Source organism: Ricinus communis, chromosome 5 (genome assembly GCF_019578655.1).
Source record: "Ricinus communis isolate WT05 ecotype wild-type chromosome 5, ASM1957865v1, whole genome shotgun sequence".
In the NCBI taxonomy this organism is placed as follows: domain Eukaryota; kingdom Viridiplantae; phylum Streptophyta; class Magnoliopsida; order Malpighiales; family Euphorbiaceae; genus Ricinus; species Ricinus communis.
The window spans coordinates 13182746-13206783 of NC_063260.1; the positions used below are offsets into that span (position 1 = coordinate 13182746).

At 33.2% G+C, this 24038-nt stretch overlaps 3 protein-coding genes and 1 long non-coding RNA gene across 8 annotated transcripts; 1 reads left to right on the forward strand and 3 right to left on the reverse strand.

Moving 5' to 3' along the window:
- Positions 1 to 6000: 6000 nt before the first annotated feature.
- LOC8281747 (internal alternative NAD(P)H-ubiquinone oxidoreductase A1, mitochondrial) lies at positions 6001 to 10803 on the reverse strand. The gene is made up of 9 exons (XM_048374016.1): positions 10476 to 10803; positions 8410 to 9077; positions 7827 to 8040; positions 7454 to 7614; positions 7288 to 7353; positions 7044 to 7207; positions 6845 to 6959; positions 6581 to 6760; positions 6001 to 6477 (listed from the first exon to the last, which is right to left on the reverse strand). Exons 2-9 carry the CDS (start codon positions 8992 to 8994, stop codon positions 6322 to 6324), a joined length of 1641 nt encoding a protein of 546 aa, XP_048229973.1. The 5' UTR covers positions 8995 to 9077; positions 10476 to 10803; the 3' UTR covers positions 6001 to 6321.
- Positions 10804 to 11437: 634 nt separating this feature from the next.
- On the reverse strand, positions 11438 to 13871 carry LOC8281748 (endonuclease 1). 3 transcript variants are annotated; one of them, XM_048374019.1, is made up of 9 exons: positions 13737 to 13871; positions 13082 to 13252; positions 12891 to 12983; positions 12764 to 12819; positions 12606 to 12689; positions 12367 to 12462; positions 12226 to 12290; positions 12066 to 12139; positions 11438 to 11953 (listed from the first exon to the last, which is right to left on the reverse strand). In XM_048374019.1, exons 1-9 carry the CDS (start codon positions 13843 to 13845, stop codon positions 11829 to 11831), a joined length of 873 nt encoding a protein of 290 aa, XP_048229976.1. In that variant the 5' UTR covers positions 13846 to 13871; the 3' UTR covers positions 11438 to 11828. The 3 variants fall into 3 exon arrangements, with proteins under 3 accessions (XP_048229976.1, XP_002521424.2, XP_048229977.1); XM_002521378.4 differs by having other exon boundaries at positions 13082 to 13262; XM_048374020.1 differs by lacking the exon at positions 13737 to 13871 and adding an exon at positions 13542 to 13730 and having other exon boundaries at positions 13082 to 13262.
- An 80-nt stretch (positions 13872 to 13951) lies between these two features.
- On the reverse strand, positions 13952 to 17960 carry LOC8281749 (endonuclease 4). The gene is made up of 9 exons (XM_002521379.4): positions 17641 to 17960; positions 17286 to 17460; positions 17047 to 17157; positions 16888 to 16943; positions 16443 to 16526; positions 15887 to 15979; positions 15449 to 15516; positions 14893 to 14966; positions 13952 to 14413 (listed from the first exon to the last, which is right to left on the reverse strand). The coding sequence occupies exons 1-9, from the start codon at positions 17755 to 17757 to the stop codon at positions 14295 to 14297; spliced, it is 897 nt and encodes a 298-aa protein (XP_002521425.1). The 5' UTR covers positions 17758 to 17960; the 3' UTR covers positions 13952 to 14294.
- Positions 17961 to 18739: 779 nt separating this feature from the next.
- On the forward strand, positions 18740 to 22420 carry LOC8281750. 3 transcript variants are annotated; one of them, XR_003079422.2, is made up of 6 exons: positions 18743 to 19068; positions 19374 to 19453; positions 19753 to 19810; positions 19905 to 20040; positions 20161 to 20304; positions 21676 to 22388. It is a non-coding gene; the product is annotated as an uncharacterized LOC8281750 (long non-coding RNA). The 3 variants fall into 3 exon arrangements; XR_007215859.1 differs by having other exon boundaries at positions 18740 to 19068; positions 19374 to 19554; positions 20161 to 22420; XR_007215858.1 differs by having other exon boundaries at positions 18744 to 19068; positions 20161 to 22388.
- Positions 22421 to 24038: the final 1618 nt, after the last annotated feature.

Consider the following 24038-nt stretch of genomic DNA (forward strand, 5'->3'; position numbering starts at 1 on the left):
TCTACATGATTGATTATATATAACTCTTCAATTGAAGTTTGTTTTCTTTTTCTTTTTCTTGAGGTTAATTTGAATTCTTTTTGCTTTTTAAGATAAATAAAGTCTTTATTTTAATAGTTTTGTCCTTGCTTATGTAAAGTTTCTTTTCTTTTCTACTATCCAAATAACATGTTCTTTAGTACATATATATAAATCCTTTTAGTTTAATTAATTATTTTCTTTATTTTCCGATATAAGAATTTTCATTCTAAATCTTTATTCGTATTCAAAGTGAAATAATATTTTCAATGTATTGTTGTTATCAAGTCAAATGAAAGAGTGTAAAATTTATTTTCTTCTTTTCTATTATTATTTAATAAAATTTGATTATTTTACATACAATTCTTTTTATTTGTTACTCAATACGCATATGAGTTACAAACTGATTATTATTAAAATATTCAAATAATATTAACTAATTAAAAATATTTTAATTAATATAATAATTACTTATTATTTATATTTAAACTAATAAATTAATAATTAAAAAATCAAATCTATATATGTAGTATAATATTATAATTTGATGTCTAAGCAATTTTACTAATAATAATGTTTTATCATTTAAAATGGAATATGACTTTTATACTATCAAGTTGTCTATTTATAAATTAGTTTTTACAAATAGTCTATAAGTTTGATATATATTTATTGAATTATAAAATCACCTAATATCTATAATATTTTAATAAATTTCTGTAATACAGTGTATATATTATTCAATTTTAATTATAATATTTTTTATTATTAAAGTTAAGTTCTCTGTGGGTGGACAATGACCACAGAACATATATATATATATATATATATATAGTTTATTTTACTTTGAATACCATCGATATTTAATTTGCTTAAATCATATTTATTAAATTTTATAATAAAAAAATAATTGACAACATATTGAACTCTTTATATTTTATTTTTATTACACTAAATGTTATTAATTGCGAAAGAATGAATAATATTATGAAAAAAATAATTATTTTTACAAAATTTATTATTTTACAAAAAAATTGATAAATATATAAAAAATATTATGTCTTTACGTAATTGTAAAATATATTATTAAAGTATGAAGATGATAATTATCTTCATATATATATATTAACTGTGTGTTACTCTCAGTTGCTCATTTTATTTATTTATTGGATTAAATTCAAAAATTTAATTATTTAAGATAGAATTAGTTATTATCAACTAATAAATTTTTTTGTTTTTTTTTTAAACTGCTATAAGACAAAAACTAGAGTTATGTGACTCGGACAAGATATTTATATGTGAAAAACATTCTAGCACAAACTGTTCCAAGACAATTTTCTAGAAGAAATATTATGTCTGTCGTACGTAACAGTGGCATAATATTTCCTTGACCTGATTTTTATACTAAATGGTAAAATTCCTGATTTATTATATTAAAGATCAACAATATTAGAAATGTAAACAAGAAGAAAATGATACTCACTAGTCAGTAGATAAAGAAAGATAATCATCTTAATTAATTAATTCACAAATAAGCCTCGACAGGTCTGTTTGCACCCTAAATTTATACAGGCGGTGATAATTTATTAATAATAATCATAAGTTTACAGCAGCCTTAAGAGTATTTTAATCAAATTTTAATATATTAATTAGATCCGAATCTGTTCCTTCTTTGACACAATCCGACATGAATATAAATAAACTAATGTGTCGAGCGGAAGTGCATTGAACCACATCCTCATTGCCTTTTTAAATAACATTTTTCTAATTCTTTTCTGTTCTAAGTTACACTTGAAAATATCATATTGCCCAAGAAAAAGAGACTGGACGATGACTTTGATCATTTCTTTCAAGCTTCATTTTTTATAATGAGATAAAGAAATATTGTGACTGGATTCCACTAATCTCTAAAGCTTACTTCATCTTTTCTAAATAAGAGCAACAAGAGGCTGCATCTTTGCTAGAAATGTTACATCGCAACTGTAAATTTATATAACAAATTAGAATGTCGTACCATATGTAAATTTATATGAACTGCAGGAAGTTTGACTTTGGCAGTGGGTTCAGCGATCCTAGTTTATGTAATGTGCTATCAATAAGTTGATTGCAATCTTTTGGTGAGGACAAAAACAGAGGCACTGAGATGTGTAAAGACAAATCTTTAAGATTTAAAGATTTATAACACTCTCCTTATTGGCTAAGTAAGTTTACCACATCCTTCAAAATCCATCATCTCTTCTGCATTGAGTACTTAAGGGTAAATATTTACCCTTTGACCAGATTGCTTAAGGGTAAACAAATATCAGAAAAAGGACTTCAACAGAATTGGAGAAGTTGACTCCATCCTCTATTAGAAATGGCAACTTCTTTGGTAGATGCAATCTACTACGTCGTAGAGTAAATCTTTTGTATAATGATATATAATATATCTATTAGTTGTTGTCTTTATATTGGTTGATTATGTGTGATTAATAATAATAAAAAAATAAATCAATGTAAATACAATACTCAATAAATAATATTATATTTTGGGTAAGCTTAAGATCTTCTTATGGAACCTTATCTTTAATTCTCTGCCAATTGGAGAAGTTCATAATGACATATTCAAAGTTGCTATAAATTGTAATCTATATCTTTCAGTCCCTTCACTCGGAGTGTCTAGTTTACTTTATCATTACAACTGCGACTAGATATGATTCAAGATGCAGCAACATAGTAGTGGCGGTAGTTGTTGATGTCTATGTTTATCGTGCATGAGCAATCTCTCCAACAAATGCAAAATCATGTCTTTCAAGAAAGTGTAGACCTATAATAATATTCTAACTAAAGCTCCTTTATTGGATGATCTTCTTACATTAATATCAAAAGAGGATGACTAGGATCTAGCTAGCATTAACATCCTTCAACATCTACCCCTTTACTCAACTGGACTTTACCAAAATTAATTTTGATCACAGCCAACTTTAGACACTTAGTAAGAGATTTAGAGATGTGCATATCTGTCAATTTAATGACTAAGTAATACTTGTCACCACTAACCTGAAAAGTCTTGAATCACGCTCCGACTACTTGTATAAGACTAACCATTAAAAGATTTGAGGCCTTTTATCATACCTGATCTTTTAAAATCTAATCACCTCCTTAGCTCCACGTACTACTTCATCCTGACAACAACAGCTCTAATATTGAATAGATATTCAATCCCATTTGCACCTAACATGTCAAACACAAAGTTGACTTTCCTTGAAATAAGGAGTTGGCGGCTCCAAAGGTACGTTTCCACTGTTGAATGCAATGACTGCCTCACAATTGTGAGCATCTCCCTCCCCTTATAAACAACAATGGGCATTTATTATGCAAAAGAAAAAGGGAGAATTAATGCTCCCTGCCCCTTCTTTCACAAAGAACAAGTCTACCCTTTTTCCAACCTAAGGCTATCCAACTTGTTACTATTATTTTGCAACTGAGAACTGCTGTGTCTATTTTCCAACCTCAAATAAAACTTACTCAAATCACTCCAACCCTTTTAATATAGGTATTGGAGAATTCTCGATAACTAACCAAAGACTTGTTTGTTTGTTTTGCAGAAATCATTCTTTGGCTCTCATCGACATGTTGAAGGAAGAACAACGCGTTCTCCAAGATTTACAACAACATTGGAGTTCTTAGCATGCTATGGGCTATTCCAAAGAAATAGGCAGCATGTTGTTTTTACCACTAAGTATCATTCAGGCTGTCACCAAAAGGAAGACGTGAGCTGGCGGAATATGTTTGAATAATTTGTAGCTTACTTTTCTCTCATTATACTTTCTCCTTTGCGCCTAATGACCTTAATCATATAGCCCCCACGACCAAAGCTATTGGCTAATTTGTATTTCTTTTTATTTTAATGCAACCCTATGTTCTATTTAAAATAAATTAAATGACTGCTCACACAGCATCACCTATTAATCTAATACAAATGGGAGATAAAAGAAAGAAGGGCCATTTCTAGATGATGCCACCCATCACATAATTGATAGAATCAAATTGGCCACGTGATATTTTCATTACATTTGCATAAACAAAAGGGACAAACCACCTTTGATTATTACAAGGACAAAAAAAAAAAAAAAAAACATTATAAATAATTAACACAAGTTGGGCACGTGATATTTTATCACATTGCATAAACAAAAGTGCCTTTCATTATTTAACTTGTTAAAACTTTGCTTTTATATTTTATTCACTGGAATGGGTTCTACTTGTCCCCCCCCTTCTTGGTCCCATGACATTGAGACATAATTGCCCCCATTTTCCTAAGAGAAAAAAGAAAGAAAAATGTGTTCACATTCATGAATCCGACACGAACAACAATCTTTTAGTGTTCACATTCAGAAATGAATAAAAGTAATGTGTACAATAGGATTTCTTGAATTCAAAGAATGACTTTGTCATATATGCAGGTACGTTGTTGTACAGATTGACCATGGCAATTATCAATTCCTTCCCATTTTTTAGAGAAAAAGAAAAGCTAAAACAAATCTAAGAAAATGTTTACTCATAAAGTACAATTGAAGGACAATAAGCCATTAAATTTTTGGCTCAATGGGAGGGGATCTGCAAAAAAATGAGTCTCAGCAGATATGGTTCAATAATTTATGAATACAAATTAGAGGGTGAGAGTTTAGTAGTTAATGGTATTATTTATAAAAAAGCCAAATATTACATTTTAATTTGTATTGATTCTTGATTATCTAATGGGGTTTATAATATTTCTATAAAATTATTTTGTTAATCAAAAAAATAATCTTAAAATATTAAGAATAGCCTTGTAAAAGTATTATATATATATATATTATACTAAAGGGGTAATAATTAGTCAAATTTATATAATTTAATAAATGCAAGTAGTGATTTTTGAACTTTGATCTGAAATTCACCAAAGATCAAACAGGAAGAAAAAGAGAGAAAAAAGAAAACAAGAGAACAAAAGCCAACAGAATGTTGAATTGTTGATTAATGAAGCGTAATTCTTTAGTACGGTCAAGCTGTTGAGTTTGAATCCTCTTAACAAAGAAAGACTGATACAGCTGGCATGTCTAGTGTGAAGATGGTCAATAATTAGGGGTAGCTTTCGTAATTATTTTCTGAAATTTAGGGCATTAATGAGAACGAGTTCTCTATATAGTCCTAGAAGAGAATAATCTCAAGACACAACACAGCACAAAATTGTTCTTCCACTAGTTTCCTCCCTAGTATCATTTGTTTAGTACTTTCTTAAGAGAAAACAAAGATGGAATGGGCAAGAATGGGTATGATGAGTGACAGGAAGGTTTCGAGAAGGCTTTCAGGGCGTCCAATTCCAAAGAGAGGGCAAGTGAAGGTGGGCATAGTGGTTGGTTTGGCTCATTCTGTTGCTTCAATCTTCTCTCATAGTCATAGCAGTAGACGAGCTGCACCAACTGCTTCTCACTTTTCCTAGTTATTTTTAGCTGCCTAGATAAAAAGACCCAATTTTGGACTTCTTTTCATGGTTTATGTCATTATGGTTTTTTTTTTTTTTTTTGGTGGGAGAGATGTCTGTTTTTAAGTACTAGACATGATGTTGTACAAAAGAAAAGTTTCTATCTCTGCATATAAATGGAGTTTTGATTTCTAATTTCTTGCTTTTCTTTTTTTATGCTTACTTCTTCTTGATGCTTTTTGTTATGGCAATCCTTTCATTAAAGGGGAAAAGAAGAGTTAAAAGATTGGTAGAAATCTTGATAGTATGGAGCTGGTGATAAATCTTGACACCTTGTTCTTGTTGTATTGATTCACGGAACACATTTAATTTGAGCTTCAATCAAGATTCATTGGAAGGCATTCAACAGAATAACCATTTAGTCTTCTTTTAGAACTGGGTTAGGGAGGTAGAACGAAAAATAATTTGAAGTGTTAACGACCAACTCAGCCAGATCACAGCATTGCCAAAGCCAATATTCACATGAAATCCAACCATAAGAATAATCCAGATTATACTATAATAATAATAATAATAATGATTTCTTCAAGTATTACAACTGATGATCATAATTTAAAAACCACTGCAATGGATATGGCAAAACAAGAATCGGGGCAGTGCCCTTTATTTTATTTACAGAAGTGTAACAAACAATCGCTTCTATCCAACTTCCATCTATCAATGGTGTTTAACAATGTAGACATTAGATCCAATCCCATCTCCGAAGTGCGTGGTCGTTTAAGGAATACAGAGCCTGATCACCAGCTCAAACCGGGCAAAGGATAAAAAATTGTAGAAGTGGATGATGCTGTTTCAGTCTATCCAATCCTGGAGTTATCCCTGCCGAAAACCAGGGTGGTTGCCCAGTTCACCGCCACGTAAAATCTATTTCTCCAACTAACTACTCGTGTAAGATAAGCAGAGCGCCAGATTAGCCAGCTGAAGAATCCAGCAAGTGATAACCCTTTAGCATCCTGCCAAAGATATACCATAATGTCTGTTTCATTACTCCGATGACAAAGAATTAAAAATTGAAACGTATCTAGACATGCTTCTGGAGCTATCTTATGTTTTTACCTTTGACTGGCGCAAATCAACCAGTGCCTTATAACGTCCTACCGATGCCATGCTGCCCATATGCTTGTAAACAAAAGGATCTCCTAGACGAACATCTTTTGCCCTGAAAGCCTTGCCTCCAGTTTCCTTTCCAATCTTATTAAACAATCCTACTAGATATTTCCCTTGCCTTTCTGCAACCTGTTTAAGAATTGTAGGCTGATTAGCACAACAAATTCATTCGTCTTAATATATTAGAAGGCTAAACGCTTACAAGGGGCTGACCTGAGCTAGAGCAGGAAGCACTGGCCTCCCTGTCTGTTCAAGAAAACCAGCACAATCTCCAAGGGCAAACACATCTTCTACTGAAGGAACCCGCAGCCACTCATCAATGCCAATCCTGCGTCATTAGTATGATTAGTTAACTGGATTTGATGTTAAAAATAGGACATACAGGAATGCTGTTTGTAAATATTATAAATACCTTCCACCAGGGGACTTGGGAAGATCTAATGATTTCACAAATTGAGAGGGACCAACACCAGTAGACCATACCAAGAGGCCATATGGAACTTCAGTTCCATCACTCAGAGCTAATTTCTTGGGATGCACCTCTTTCACTACACCTCGTGCAAGACGGACACCAGACTGGTACAAAACCCCACATGTCAAAGTCCAATAAAGAAAAAAAAAAAATCATAGGACACAAGACAACGTGTAAACTTCACCTTGGTTAAATGATTTGTTGCATATTGCCGTAGTCCAACATCAAAGGATGATAGAATCTCATTGGCCTGTTCAAGATGAACAAAAGAAAAGGAAAACATAACAAATGACACTCGATACTATATTTTTCAAACAAAATAATAGTTCATGCATAAGCCTTTATGTTACCTCTATCAGGGTAACCTTGATGTGATCCTTGACATGAGCATACCGCTCTTGAACATCTCTCATGATAAAATCACTCAACTCACCACTAAACTCCACCCCTGTAGGGCCACCTCCAATAACAACACAGTGTAACAGGCGTTTCTTCTCTTCTTCAGGTATGCCTGTAGCGACATCGTCAAAAAAAAAAAAAAAAAAAGATTTAGTCAGAACCTTGCTCTCAAGTACTCACCTAGATACTAAATTAAAGGAAGACCTTGTTGCTTAGCTGAACAAAATAGGTCATTTAGCCCCAATAAGTTTCTGTATGTTTGTGGTCTAAACAAAGCCTCTAGAACCAGGAAGAGAAATCTCGAGTTGTAAAAGCAACACTCACCAGGATTTTCAGAGAGCATAAGATTCAAGAGGAGCTTCTTCCTTATTTCTTGAGCATGATTTACTTCTCTGAGAAAATACGCGTGCTCCTTCACTCCCTTGATTCCGAAAGTCAGAGGCTCAGCTCCAGCAGCAATGACAAGTTTGTCATATGCAACTTTAAACCGGTAAGGCTCTTGAGGTAATCCGCCATTGCTAACAGTCTCACAGTACACCTGACCACAGAAAGGAAACATTCATTATAATTGCTAGAATTTCAGATTGCAACTTACGTACAAGACCAAAATCCAGATTACAGAAAATAACTTGGAAGTTATTGACAAAAACATCTTTTCAATTAAAAAGAGTTGAGCAATAGTATAAGATTAGTTTTAGCAGCATTAAATTTTCTGTATAAAATGCTCTCTCACTTCCTGGATACCAGTTTTTAATTCAATTTACTGTTAATTAACTTATTGCTTGAGACAAGAAAAAGATATTCTATCACTACAGTCTGCAGAGATGGAAATGCAAGTATACTTTCATTGGATGATATCCAAAAAACACATGAAAAACAGAAAAATAGCAAGAAAACGAAGACTCACTTCATGCTTGTCTGTGTCGACGCCCATGCAGGAAGCTAGATAAAAATATGAGTTGGGACCTGTTGCCAATGCAGACTGTATCCGACTAACAGGCTCAGCTACAGAGCGAAACTCAAGGGTTCCAACACAAGTTGAAGCAAGCAAAGGAGTGAAAACCATATGATTCCTCGGTGATATGCAGACAACATCATAAGTTTTGGTGTCAAGTCCTTTCATGAACCGGCATGCTGCCCATCCAGTGCCAAGGACAACAACCCTTGGTTTTTCGCCAGGCTTGGTTGCTTCCAGACCTGGATACCTTGGTTCAGCATACTCATTTTCAGACTCATCTCTAATCCTTTCTGCATTAGGAAATTGGTAATTTGGGGTTACACTGATTCCCCTGCTCCAAAAATTCTCATTATTTACCCTATTGATGCTGGAAAGATACGACAGATTGCCGCCTACTGCGGCATTTTTAAGGGAAGGTGAAGACCATTTATGAACGGATAACCCCCCACACAATGTACCCTTGTCACTTGCATAACTACGAAAGGTACTTCCTGTCCTTCTCAAGCCAGTCCTGGCAATCCTTGCAAATGCCATGACAGTATTTGTTCCAGACAAAAGGCCTGATGCCCTTTAAGCCCCCTTTCAAAGTACAGCACAGAAGCTTTAGCCTATTAAACCTGCATCAAGAGTGAACAAATTAGCTTATTGCATGTATTCTGAAAGGAAGAGTTCAAGGCAGACTTATATAGAAGATGACTGTTTGAAATTTCCAAATGATATGGAGGAGAAAAAGACAGCAGATGAAACAACCAAACTACAGTCCGAATAAAATCTAAAAATCTGCTAGGCTACCAGAACATCTTTTCCAAGACTAATTGACTAGAGAAACAAAGCCAAACCCTAGCTTTCCTCTACAGCTACACCTAGCTTTCCTCTACAGGTGATGGTAGATACAAAGAGAAACCTAAAGGTAAATCTAAGAAAAAGCTAAAGCCCGATAAGCTATCGTTCCTTTCAAAATAAGCACATTTTGTAATCGTAAAAGCTGCCAAAGCAATACAAATAACTAATATAATTCGCCAAAAATGTCTCTACTAAACCAAATTCAGGTTTCAATTACCCTGACTCAGGAATATACCTGATTCATTGAATCAATTTGTAACTTAACTAGATTGATGATAGATACTCAAATACCAAATTTCAGAAAAATTCCTGAACTGAATTGTATCTTTCAAAAATTAAACTTTGATAGACAAGAGAAGTTGGTGATCCGTCTTAATATTAATAACTCTTATACAGCTAGAAGTCACCCCGAACTAATTAAAACTGCATGCCGAATGCAATTCATTTGACCTAGGATCAGTATTTCTTTCTATGCAGGAAGAAAATAACCCACCATAGGACTTAATGTCCCTGCTCTAATCAACATGAAAATAACATCTGATTTTAAAGAGACTGATTTTCATTCTTTATTAAAAAATGAAAATGATCTGGCATCAGTCTCAGGATATTCAATTATTTTAAAGATCATGAACAGAGAGCATTATTTTAATGAGAAAATATAAAATTCCTAAATTAAACAAATAAACTTGAAAAATTAAATTGTTTAACATGCAAGAAACTACTAGAACAACTCACTTTACATACATCCATTTAGCATTCTATTGACTACTAGTTGCACCATAACATTACCAAGCTTTTAAACACCAAAATTCTCACTTTGCATTGATCTGGTTGAACAATGTGGAAAATGAATACTCTACGAGAACTAAATGTCAGATTGAACTAACGTTCACCAACCCAAATGAAACGCATACCAAACAAACATAATGGATAAAACAGCTACCCATTATACATTTACAGCTCCATAAGACATGACTAAACGTATACAAATACATAAAACATTTGGCTATAAGAAAAAAAGACAACTAAGAGCTGAAAGTTAAAGAAAATTACTTTCTTTTGATGGTTTCAGGTTTTATATCGGTATACAAGATCTCTGGATCCTCACTTAAGATAACAGCAATAACTTTGTTATAAAATCAATGAATTAACAAGAAAAGAAATGATCTTACTATAGTAGCATGCTTGAGACGCAAGAAAGTCGTAGAAGAAATCTCTGTATATGTAACACTAAAATATTAGAAAAGATAGTTAAAAAGAAGAAAACAGAGTTCGAGGAAGGAAGCATGTGTACGGGTATATTCCTGTTCTGTTTTTGTCTGTGCGTGTGAGTTGGCAATAGAAGGAAACAGAGGAAATGGAAAGGGAAAGAAGTGTAGAACGTTTCTTCTAGAACGACATCGTGTTTTTAATGCTTTACATGTGGTAAGGACGGTAGTATCCCTGAAGAGTAAAGAATATATAATTTTTTTCTGGAATGAGGAAGGGGCAGTTTTGGGTTTTTCAAAGCGTTGTTGAAGTTTGACTGTGCGAGAGTGTGGTACTTTGTGGCTGCCTAAAACCCTAGTTGCCAGGGTTTTATGTGATCAGGTGTAATCAAGTCTATTATTGGTTGAAACTGAAAGAAATACGATATGGATATTATGATCGATCTAAAATCAACGGCCAAGAATGTCATGAGGGAGCCACATGCTCCTAAGAATCTGGAAGAGGAAAAGTAAAGCGCGACAGCTTTCTTCTCTTAAAAAAATGAAATGATTCAAACAAAGGTTTTCGAGTCAAGTACTACTCATGCTTGGGAGGTTTGGTTATCGTAACGTGTCTGATTACATTTAGTTTTAATGGTCATTTACAGTTGGCTTCCTAGTTCCTCCCATGATATAGGGGCCGTCCATTTTGATTTGGAAATTTGCAACCCTTTATGGTCCGCCGCCTGGGTCCACGTCTTGCACTGGGCTTTCAAGTTTGAAAACTTGGTAAGAAGTCGAGCAATTTAACATCAAGCTGCCGCCTCCGATCGATAGTCATCGACCACAATTCATAGCCAAAAAATAGAATTCAAGTGTTGTTTGGTTAAGTCTAAATTAAATTTGACATAATGCAAGAGTTTATTAGATTAGATAAAGAATTAAAATGTTAAAAGCAATTATATAATTAAAATTCATATGTTTAAATATTACATATGTTAGTTATTAGTATTAAAGGGAGGAATATTCTTCTATCATGAGGAATAAACTATTACATTTAGAAAGGACAGATCTTGATTACAAAGCCTGCTCTCAAACTAGAAAGTCACTGATCACCAATTACCAAGGCTAATAGCCTAATAGGTTATAATACTTGGATATTAAAGTAAAATTAGTTCACTGCAAGGCATGTAAACAGCATATTTACAACTATAAGAGTGATTCCTGAACATAAAGAAATGAATTTCCATGATGATAATCTGAGTCAGTCCAAAGAGTTTGGTTATGGAAAAGAAGGAATATGGGATGCGATTGTGCTGATATTCCTAATCTTTTTGATTATGTTGGTGATGCAATCCCTTCTTCAGAATCCCCAAATATCTGATTCAAAAACATGGCTAAACGAATACCACCTTGAGCAATGCGTTTCATGACAATTGGCATCCTTGAATTGAAATAATCATCTATATATGATCACCCACAAAAGAAAAAGAAAAAGTACAACATTTCAATCTTAAGCTGTCAAAATGTATAATTTAATTGTGTCAGGTAAATGTTAAATTTTTTAAGATATACCTGATAGAGTAGCACCCCCCTTAACTCCTTTGTAACCCCATTTGCAAGCTATGCTTATGCTCTCTGCAGCATACCTGTGTAAAAAGGAAACAGCTATACTTGTATGATAAATCCGAATAATGGGTCCTGAAAGAGAAAGAAATGTGATAAGGGAACTCACTTGTTTGGACATGAAAGGATATCACTACAATCTTTCCATGATGATACATCATCGTACCAAATTCCCTGTGTTTTATTAACATATAATAGCAAAATTAAGGAACACTCTTCTTACAAGATAATACTAAAAGAAACTACTTACATCAGTGAAGTTCCCTTCTATGGCTTGTTGCAGGAGGTTCATATCGTTTTCATAGTAGTCTTTTAGAGCTGTAAGAATGATCTCTCTATCCCATACCTGTATGTAGAACAAAATTCAGTACATGAAAGACGGGGGCATTTGTAATTCCAAGAGGTCACTTCTTCCTTTGACAAAAATTATGGTGAAGTCTCTTCTACTGAACTAAAGTTCATTGGTCGTGATCTTGAATATATACTCACATGATGAAGATTAGATTTGTGTCTGTACCAGCGCAAATCGATGGTGTTTCCTCCTTCATCGCTAGTGAATCCAACGTGCAATGGCTGAAGAAAAATTAACTTTGGATATAATGGACTATACAACTAAAGAAGGAAACTGAAATCAGCCACACATATACCTGATGAATATCTCCCACGAAGTGAGACAAAAATAGCAATGCTTCTGTCAAATTGTCTGCAAACAAAATAATGTTAGGATATATACAGAAAATTAAATCAAAGAAGTGGCATAAGGAAATTCCTTACATCTGCGATCTGTCGATCCCTCCTTGTAGTGCAAAAGCTGAGATGTAAAATTCTGAATAGCACCAGCCACACATCTATCCTCTTCACAGTCCCCTAAAACAATTTATAACAAGCTGTAATTAGGACACCAATAGCAGAAAAATAACAATGAAATTACATTCGATATTGGGCTTGGCTTTCTTTAGTCTTACTTGAATAATCAAAAGTGCAGGCCTTGTCTGGGGTATCAATGAAGTGTAGAGAGCTTGTCCACCTGTACTTGTACCAGTGCCGGATTTGGTCTGCCCATACGCACAGTGCCGATAGGTCTCCATTAACATTGTGAGGTAACAGGTGTTCTACAGCATGCGCTGCCTCAGGTCCTAAAAGATTCTGTTATTAGAATTTGAGAAGGCAAGCATTAGTCATTAACAAAATGCTTATTTTTGAAGCATTAATATGGCTCATAGTCTTGGCTTTGGGAAGGGGTTGCAGTGACTATTCCTTGAAGGCAAAATGTACAAGCTTTTATCCATAAACTGAGTTATGTTAAGAGATGGAAGATTAGGAAAAAAAAAAACACACACACAAAAATGCATTCATCAAAAGAATAAGACTCATCAACTGCTTTTGCATACAGGAAAATGGGTAGAGAATAGAAAGACCACTTACAAAGATACCCTTCAAGAAACTCGATACTGTTGGTTTATTGTTTTTTCTGTTCATCAATCATGATAATAAAAACAACTCTTACTAACAGTTTAATCTTGATTGGTTGACTTTGAATCGATGGTAAATTTCAGGCCTTTCTCACATATCCACTTGGACAGTGGGACCAGCTTCCTAGAAATATGAATTTCACTTTACCTGTGCAATCCGACATGTCATTATGTGGCCCTCCTTGCTCCAGCCTAGAGCTCCAGGCACAAATATGCTGGCAAAACTGACCAACATTAAGAACCTGGATGGAGACCATCTACAAAGATCACCAGTCCCATGCATCCTCAATTCTTTTGTCGTCAGCTTGAATTTTATTTCTCAAATATCACAGATAAATTGACAAATGAAATGAACCACAAAAATTAGTCAGACAGCCAAGACGATATACATATATGCAACAAGCAATAGGTTCTCATGGAGTACAAGTATTAACTTCCTTTGAGTGTCCTTAAAGTTGACATTTTTCAGCAAGCAAGCATATTCTGTCAGGCACAAGTTATCCCAACAACAATATAAAAATGAAGTCAACAGTTAACTAATACAGTATAATTGTTACACAATGCTTAAGAGAATTGGGAAACGGGGGAAAGATAATAAATAAGGTAGGTACATGAGGTGTTTTGAATGGAAAGTTATCTATATATACAGTTGTGGTCCCGCCTCTGTGTTATGCACTGAAGATGCTTCTCAATCTGTTTTTGACTTTCATTCTTGAGCAATTTTGCTTTGAGGAGAAAAAATGCGGTTGAGAGTAGCAGCTAAGCGGATGCCACCTTGGGCAAGCCTTTTTTCCACAATAGGCAACCGAGAGAGAAAGTAATCATCTGCATCGCAATATACCAAGAATTTGAGAACAATACGGAACAGAATTTGCCTTTTCAGCAATGAAATTCAGGCAGATGATCCCCTGGTAATTGGTAAAGCAACTATGTCGCATAATGTGATTTTGGTGGATCGGCAACTTCAGCATGAATAGTGGAAGCTTATCTAGCATGCTGGATCATGGTGATTGTGTGTGTGTAATTGAGTTGGCCATGTCCCCGGCCGAAGATGCTTAAGAAGCATGGTTTAAATAACTATAATAGATAGTGTTGAGTACAAGAAACAATGACATTGCCAATCAATTGGAGTACTGGATCATTACAAAACAAATACATTTTGTATGTCCAAACAAAATGTAGTTTGATCAGACTAAGTTTGGACACATCAAATTAATTGGGTTGCTTGAACATGCTTTGCCAGCAGTTTCGTACTCGTTGCAAAATAACAAAATAGGTGCATGTTTCATGTATAAAAGAAATACCTTCCAGAGTGCTTCCTGGTGTGGCATTCTTGTATGCAAACTTGCATGCCAAACTAATGCTTTCAGAAGCATACCTGCACGATTTGAAAATGGAAAAGAAAATCATCTCTATAGATGTCCTTTTCCTTGCTTTAACTTGATTTTAAATTGCTATCTTATTTGCAAAGAGAAAATTAAATATCAAGCAAACAAGCAATAGATCTGTAAGCATCAACACGTCCTTTTCTTTTACCACTTTTGACGTTAAAAGAATTATTTTACACAGCAAATGAAGTGAAATCAATTACACCCTGTCCCATACATATAATTTATGCACAAAGAAGAAACACACTGTAGTTCCATGCCCTTGGTTCATTTCTCATACATTTCTCCATGTCAGATCATTTGAGCATTTGTAAGCATATCAGGAATACAAATAACAAAGCATAGGAGATATAACCATACTTAAGACTATATATTATAGCACTGTAACCGGCATGAATATTTTAAAATCAATGTATGAGACAAGAATTCTTTTAGATGCAAAAGAAAAGAGCAATGAAGGACATGAACTTACAGGTTTGGACAAACTGTGCGGTTATTTTGACAATATTCCCACAAGGGTAGTTGATTGGACCAACCTTCCTAAAAATAGTAAGATAAAAACAATGAGAAAGCAAGTACAAAGATAAATATCTGTACATAGCAAAAACACAATATAGTAAAGGAACAGATTCATAGCCCAAAGTAAGATTCATAGAAACACTTAATATGCATTTCTCAACAGAATCATTGCATAAAAAGATTTCATGCAAATTTGACAGTCAATTGCAGATGGTAATCTAACATGTTCAATACATTTTATTCCATTACCCTTCTTACAGTATAGCAGAAATACTACTAGAACTATGAAAGATGTAGATATTATATACCATCCTCGACAGTGACAAACACCTTTATAGCACATATGATCCTCATATTAACAACTGGATACACTAAATTGAAAAAAGCATACCGTCATGTTATTCTGAATGGCTTGTATCATGATTGCAAGATCTGAACCATAGAATTTCTTGAGGGCTGAATCAATAATCATGTCATCCCATACCTAGAATACAACAATAGTGTTGGAACTGATGACAATAAATGAGAATATATGGAGCTGATGGTGAAAGAAATTTACAGAATCCAGCTTATTTCATTGTTCCAGATGTATACAAAAGTTAATCAATTTTTGGCACACCATTTTGGGCTACGACCAGGACTTGTGAAGAAAAAGGACATTAAAAAGAGCTCTATCTTTTTTGCATAAAAGGATGAGATGGGGATAATCGAAAAGAGCATCAATCTTTGCTCTATAGGCTAATTGATTTGCTTGACAATATAACCTACAACTTCATTTTAGTTCACTCTTGCATAGCTATGTTGAAGTTGAATGAACTGATGAATATAATGGCACAACCATGTTTCTCTTGCCTCTCCTTTGAGAAAATAACTATTTCTCTCTATGGAGAGGAACCCTAGAAACACCTTTGCCTCCTAGGAATAAGATAATAAGGATAAAAGCTTACATGGTGAAGATTTGTCTTCCTACGGTACCAGTGGACTATTATCCTGTTTCCGCCCAAATCTCCAGTGAAGCCAACATGAAGGGGCTGTCAGTCAATGGACAAGCGAACAAATTAGATGACTTGTTAAGTTGAGAAGTAAGATCAATTGTATGGCTCTGCAGATGAAAGATACATGTAATATTAAGAATTATCACATGCATAACCATTTATAGAAGCAAACTTATAAATAAAAAGTCCAAAATCAGGCAAGCTACTCTATGCACCAAAATTATGGCTTTCAAGTACAAATTACTTTATTCTTAAAAGGTTGGTATCTATTCCAGAGGCTACTTTTAACTTCTTAGAAGTATTGCACGTTACAACAAAACAATTCCATTGTTCTTCTACTAAAAATTGCATCCTACGTGTTGCTTTAAAGTTCTCAAATTACAGATAGAGAAAAGACCTGATGGACATCCCCAATAAAATGAGATAAGAACATTAGTGCCTCTGTTAGATTGTCTGCAGTCAACATCAAAGAGTACCCATATTAGACAAAGTTAAAGTAAAAACGTCAAGTTATAGCATTTCTACGATTAAAATTCAATCATACAGTAGTGCTTACAATTAAACCCTGAATTGAAATTCTGATAAGCTGATGTAAGTTGGTTCGTGTAGTTGAAAATTGCTGCAGTTACGCATCTGTCTTTATGTCCAGCAGAGTCATGACAATCCCCTATAAGAAACCAGAAATAACCATTAAATAAACAAAGGATACTTATAAAAGAAATCGCTAGACGCATTAAACATACAATACCAGCATCATAACTGAACCAAGGAACATGAGTGGGAAGGCAAACTTACTACAATATTCATAGTTGCACTTGAAATCTGGTGTATCAACAAAGTGTAAAGCACTACTCCAGTGATAATGGAACCGAACCTGGTCAGCCCAAGGGCAAACAGCTGCAAAGTCACCTTCAGCAGAATCAGGAAGCAAGTACTTGACTGCAGCTAGTGCATCTTCGGTTAAATAACCCTAAATAAGGATCAAACTTTTTAACTTATAAATTAAATTATAACAATGACTTCAAACAACTACCAAGTAATTAAAACCCATAGAGAATAGCAATCTATTTAAATGGTTCTCGTGAAAAAGACGGAATCGTGATTATTGTAAACTAATAGCTACTTAATGCAACTAGAAATAAATTATCACCTCTGCTATTTTGCAAGTAGCATAATGTCCTTCCTTTCCCCAACCAAGAATTCCACTAACGAATTGGAGAAGAACAAGCACTCTCCCAACCCATAACAGACTTAACCCATTACCCATTAGTGTAGAATCAATCAATCAATAAAGTGCCAATTTTTACAAAGTTTCTTAGAAAACGGAAGATCGGGAAAGGACAAAAAACTGCATATTTCAAGGCAAAAGGAGCAGCTCGAGTGAATCATAAGCTCCTCCACTGGCCCTTTACTTGTAGTAAAGTCTAACCAACTTACGCACCTACATAAACTCCACAAGTGAAATCTTGTCTAATTGCAGCGTTGCTTGCTGTAGTTCTAATTTGGAATAAAATTCAATTTGCCCCCTAACCTTCTCACCCGCATTCAATTTAGCTCTTTTTCTAATTTATAAATTTTTTAATTATATAAATTTTATTATATTTAGCTCAAATCAATTTTATTTTTCAGAAAAAAAATTAATCTTTTTACAGAATAAAAAATAATTAAATAATTGAAAATAATATTTAAAAATTAATTTATAAATTTAATACGATTAATATAATTAAATAATAAATTATTATTATTTATTATTATTCTCGTTGTTGAGAACCGTTTTTACTTTTACAGTCTTCTAGTTAACTGTAAAAGCGATACGAAAAAAGAGTTTACATTGTCGTTTACTGATAGCGTTTTCAAAACCATAGCCGTTCACATAAGGGGATTATTATTATTTTTTTAAGAAAAAGACAATTTGTTTGGGTCAGTTAGAAAGAAAGAAAAAGAACAATTGACTCGTCCCGAATTGTTACATGGCGGATTCTGATTGGTTAAATGGCTAGAAATTAGAAGGAATTTGACCACTAACTTTTATTCAATTCAGCATTTTCTTTTTTAATTTATGAACACTTTAATTCAAATTATTATATATTTAGCTCTAGTTTCTTAAAATATGAGAAAATAACTTACATAATCTTAAAAAAAGAGTGAATATAATTAAAATAAAAAATATTAATCTTTTTATATCAGATTAAATTAATTAAAACTAAAAAAGAAATTAGAGGTGATTATTTATCTCCAATGTCGTCTGCACTGCATGCTGACCAATACTAGTTATTATTTGCGCTTGCTTCTGCTAGTAAAACATGTACTATCGGAGTAGCTTAAACAGAGAAAAATGAATGCAGTAGTAATAACTGCAGCTGGTGGACCAGAGGTTTTACAATTGCAGGAAGTAGAAGACCGATGAGGTCTTGATCAAGATAGAGGCTCCCGCCGTCAACCGCGGAGATTCCCTCCAAAGAATTGGCAAGTCCATTTACCCGTCTCCTATGGACGGCAGCCCCTACCCTGTCTTGAATGCTCCGGTACCATTTTAGCCGTTGGTAAACTCGTTTCTCGCTGGAAAGTGGCCGACCAGGTATCTACTTTTCCAACTTTCCTCCACAAACCCAATCCATTAAAAAAAATTTGGTGTTTGTCTAATTTGTTTGTTGATCAATGAAAAATAATATCTTTATGCAGATATTAATCAGAAATCCTAGTAAATAAATTTTGACTCGAACTACTTGCTTTTTCTAAAAAAATAAAAAATTGGTAACGAGAAAAAGGATTGACTTTTGATCTAATGATTTTAGAGGATTAACGACATCGAATATTTATGTTGCTTGATTGATCAAAATGATATTGTTTACTCATGATGTAGCCATTTAAATGCTCATGCAGGCTGCGTGCTCTTCTTAATGGAGGAGGTTATGCAGAGAAGGTTGCAGTTCCAGCTGGACAAGTTCTTCCTGTCCCATCTGGTATTTCTCTAAAGGATGCTGCTGCTTTCCCTGAGGTTGCCTGTACTGTTTGGTCCACTGTTTTTATGATGAGTCGGCTGTCTGAAGGAGAAATATTTCTAGTAACTTCTGATTTATCTTTATAATTTGATTTGATGTGTGCTGGTATTGCAATTTGTTGTGTTAATTTAATCTATAGCTTGTCAATGTTAATTTTAATCGATAGCTTGTCAATCTTTTGTCTTAGTAATGTATTTGTTTCCACTTGAAGTCTTGAATGTGCGGCCTACTGCTTGAACTAATGCTCATTTAAATTGCAGATTCGTGGGGGTTCTAAGAGGAATGGTACATTTGCAATTCAAATAGCTAAATATCAAGGTGTTAAGAGTATTTATTACAGCAGGTTGAGCTGCACCTTTCATGGAATCCTTATGCAAATTGGTGTTAATGTATTTTGTTTCTTGATCTTCAGGGAGTGAGGAAAAATTAGTTGCTTGTAAGGAACTTGGTGCTGATGTGTGCATTAATTATAAAACAGAGGACTTCGTTGCACGAGTGAAGGAGGAAACTGGCAGCAAAGATCTGCTGTTCTTTTAGACATCATAAATGTAATGATTTGCAATGCAATCTATATATATACAGCCCAATGAATGAAAAGCTTGAGACTTCTCTTTTCTTTCTTAAAGCCAAATATATTTTTACAATGACCGGTATTGGTGTTATTTTAGATTGTTTGGGCGCATCCTACCTTCAGAAAAACCTGGACAGCTAAAATGCTGGTGGGAGGCTTTTTATCATTGGCTTCATGGGTGGAGACGTGACAGAAATTAATCTGACTTCGTTAGTGGCAAAGCGCCTTACAGTGCAAGAAGGTATTACCTTACTCCTTTATTGCATCTAAGCTGTCCTCTTCTTCAAATTTCCTTTCATTTTCCTTCTAACAGGTTTCTATTCATATGGAAAAATCCCATAATGGGCAAGTTTGAGCGCAGTTCTTACTTTTTTTTTTTTTTCAATTCCTTTTAAATGTGTGAATTAGGCTAAGTTTGTCTTGTGGTAGTTTAAATGAACTTTGTGAATATTGCGTACATAAAACTGATATCCTGAAAAACTGGCATCATAATTATAAGCTCTGTTCTAGTGGTAATTCACTTTTCACCAATCAATTTCTCAATTTGATGGTAAAGGACTGAGATATATGCACATGTGGCCTCCATGAATGCTTCCATCTCAAGTTGTACCTCCTTCTTTAAATGATGCATCATCACCTATAGTGTCTTGTATTCCTGCTGTTCCAATGATTTAAGTACACATTTGATAGAATGGCATAGAATGTATTTGGATATGTTGAAGTACGAGTATTTTTCATTTCATTTCACTTTGATCTACCAAGCATCCGTACACAAAGAACCCTACTTTCCATGGTAATATTGTTGATAAGAGATAAGTTTCAATCCAAAATAAGACTCAGGGATAAGTAAAAAAATACTACTTGTAGTTTCACTCATTTGCAAAAATGGGCATGTGATTTATTTTGTGGCAAAAGATTATCATGTGGTTTACACTGTTAACAAATTACTGCCAAACATGCTAACACCGTTTATTGGCTCTAATGTGGTTTCATATTTTTGCAATTTCGTACCATGTAGTTTTTCTTTGTAAAATTTTTATACCTTATGAGTTATTTTTTTAATACTTTAGTGCTAATCAAATTGATATGATAGATATTTTATAAAGTATTCCTCAAATTAAATTTGATTTTAATACAATAATTTGGCACTTAACTAATTGTTTTGGGCTTGAAATAAATGATAACAATATATTTTTTTATAATTCATAGTTAAATGAAAAGGTAGTCTTTCAAAACAATTTTAAATAATATTTATGAGTTTTTGAGGCATGTAACTATGTAATATTATTATAGAAGTATTTATGATTGATGGTTCATGTTATATTAGTATCAAATCATAAATACTAATTTGATAAGTTTGATTGAGATATATAATAGGCAAATGAAATAAAATATAGGGTATGAAAATGTTACAAAGAAAAATTACAAGGTATGAAATTGCAAAAATATGAAGCCATATGAGAGCCAATTAACACTGTTAGCATCTTTTGTCACAAAAAAAAACACATGCCCGAATGAGTGAACCCACAGGGCAGTTCTTTTATACTTATCCCTGAAACTAATTCCTGATGATATCAACCTTATAGTTGTGTTTTGCTTTTGGTTTGATGAGGTGCTATTTTTCTTTCCTTCAAATGCAACTTGGGTTTCAATAGAAAGTTGTTATCTGCATTGAAACGTAACAATAACACGTCTGTCATTGATACTCGTATTTGGAGTGGCTGGCTTGAGAGTTAGAAGTCCAGAATACAAAGCCGAAATGGTGAAGGAGGTGGAGAAAAATGTTTGGCCTGCAATTGTTGAAGGCAAGGTGAAGCCCATTGTGTACATAGATTTTCAATTATCGGAAGCAGCAGTCTCGCTCTCACCGACTCACTGAAAGTAATCAGCACATCGGCAAGATCATACTTGTTGCATGATGCTATGATTGGTATGGCAGCTTCAGTTGATAATGATGATACAACGACAGAAATACTATGTACAGACGCCGGATATTTTGTTGAAAAAGCTTAATGGTACAGTATCAACCCGAATCTCCAGCGAAGCCAACATGAGAGGGGCCTGCTAACATAGAACAAGTTGAAGAAATCAGGTGATTCATAAGAGCAGTTGTATAGCTCTACAGACAACAGGAGTAAAACTCTTAACAATCACCACACACATGTATAATCTGTAATGTAATAGATGGAATATTTATCAGTTTTAGACGCAAAATAAACAGGCAAGACAGTTGCTCTGCTACTTAAGTTTTGCATCCAAACATGTAGCTTTGAAGTTGTGAAGCTAAGAGCATAAGTGCCTCTGTCAATCAAATTCATTTTACTATCTTAAATTCAAATTATATTACATTTTAGTCCCGTAAAAGTTGTCACCACTTCACTCCCTAATTATTATATTTTGACTTTTTTTAGAGACATTGCAAAATTCTTGTAATCCTTGTAACTGCATACTTTTCATTGACATTAGTATAAGAACTAAATCTACTAATTTTTATTCCTTCAAATATGAAAACAAGGTTTTAACTTGCTTTCTCTCTCTTCATAAGAATTTTTCTATAATTTTTAAATTATCTATTTAAATTATGGTGAATTTAAGAATTTATATGAGAACAAAAACTACTAAAAAATAATAATTGTATGAGCATTAAAGAAGTGCATTAACTATTCTAGAAAGATATATATATTAATTAGTATTAAAAAGTGTTATAATTTTATACTTAATCATTTAACTGCTTTAAATTATTTTCCTCACCCTATTATCATAAGAATTATTCTAAGATTTTTAATCCACTTTCTAGAATTATAGATTTAATCTATTTTTATAAAAAAATTTCTATAAATTTTCTCTTATTTATTTAATTATTTCAAAGTCTTTTCCTTACTCTCTTTATAAAAATTATACTAAGATTTTTAAGATATTTTTTAATTTAATTTTTTAAATATTTTTTGTTCGATTTCATAAAAAAAACTCTAGTTTCATATTTCAATGTAAAGATTTGTATATATATCTAAATAACTTATGATTAATAAACCACTACATCTACATACTTTATAGTTAAATACATAAATAAATTCTTGAATTTGTTTCGTTTTTACAATTAGTACTCCGAACTCAATTTTAATTCAATTAGACTTCTCAATTTTATAGATTGTTATTTTTAACCCCTTCACACAGTAGTAATAAAAATTAATATGCTCATAACTACGTTACTTATAATAGGCAAAATATATAATTAGACTATTGAACTTTTCTTATTTTAGTAATTAGCTTCATAAACTTAACTTTGATTCAACTGCGCATATGAATTTCATGAGTTATTATACTTAAATCTTTTACGGACGGAAATTAAGCGCTTTGGATTAACCTTTTGTGAAAAATGTGTTCCATTAATTCTAATATATTATTTATTGTATATTAATAATATTTTATTGGGTTTTCATCTCCCTTTTTTTGTTCTCGTCTAAGCAGTCGGCCCAGTCTCCTGTCTCGTACGTAGCAGGGAAAGTCAAGCCTGTGAGCTAGTTCGAGGCAGTGAGCTAGTGCCTGTGATTGAAGTTATTTTATTAAATAAAATAATATATTTTTCAAATGATTAAAATAAACTATTATAATTCTTCAACTTTTCTATCATCTTATAATCCTTCAACTTTTTTATCATCGAGTTCTTTTTATTCTCACAGGCTATGCCCACACAAGTAACCATAATAATGAAATATTTAACAGATATCAAAAAATGATAAGTTTTATTTGAGAATTAAATTTATTATTTTACTTTTTTATTTTATTTATTTATTTTATATTTTAAATATATTATTATTTTATTTGAATACGCGTTTTTAGATGGCGTGGAACACACGCCCTTAATGTATATGCTTGAAGGATTTAAAAATAACAATCATTAAAGTTGAGAAGTCCAATTGAATCAAAATTGAGTTCGGAGGACCAATTGCAAAAATGAGACAACTTCAGAAGGCC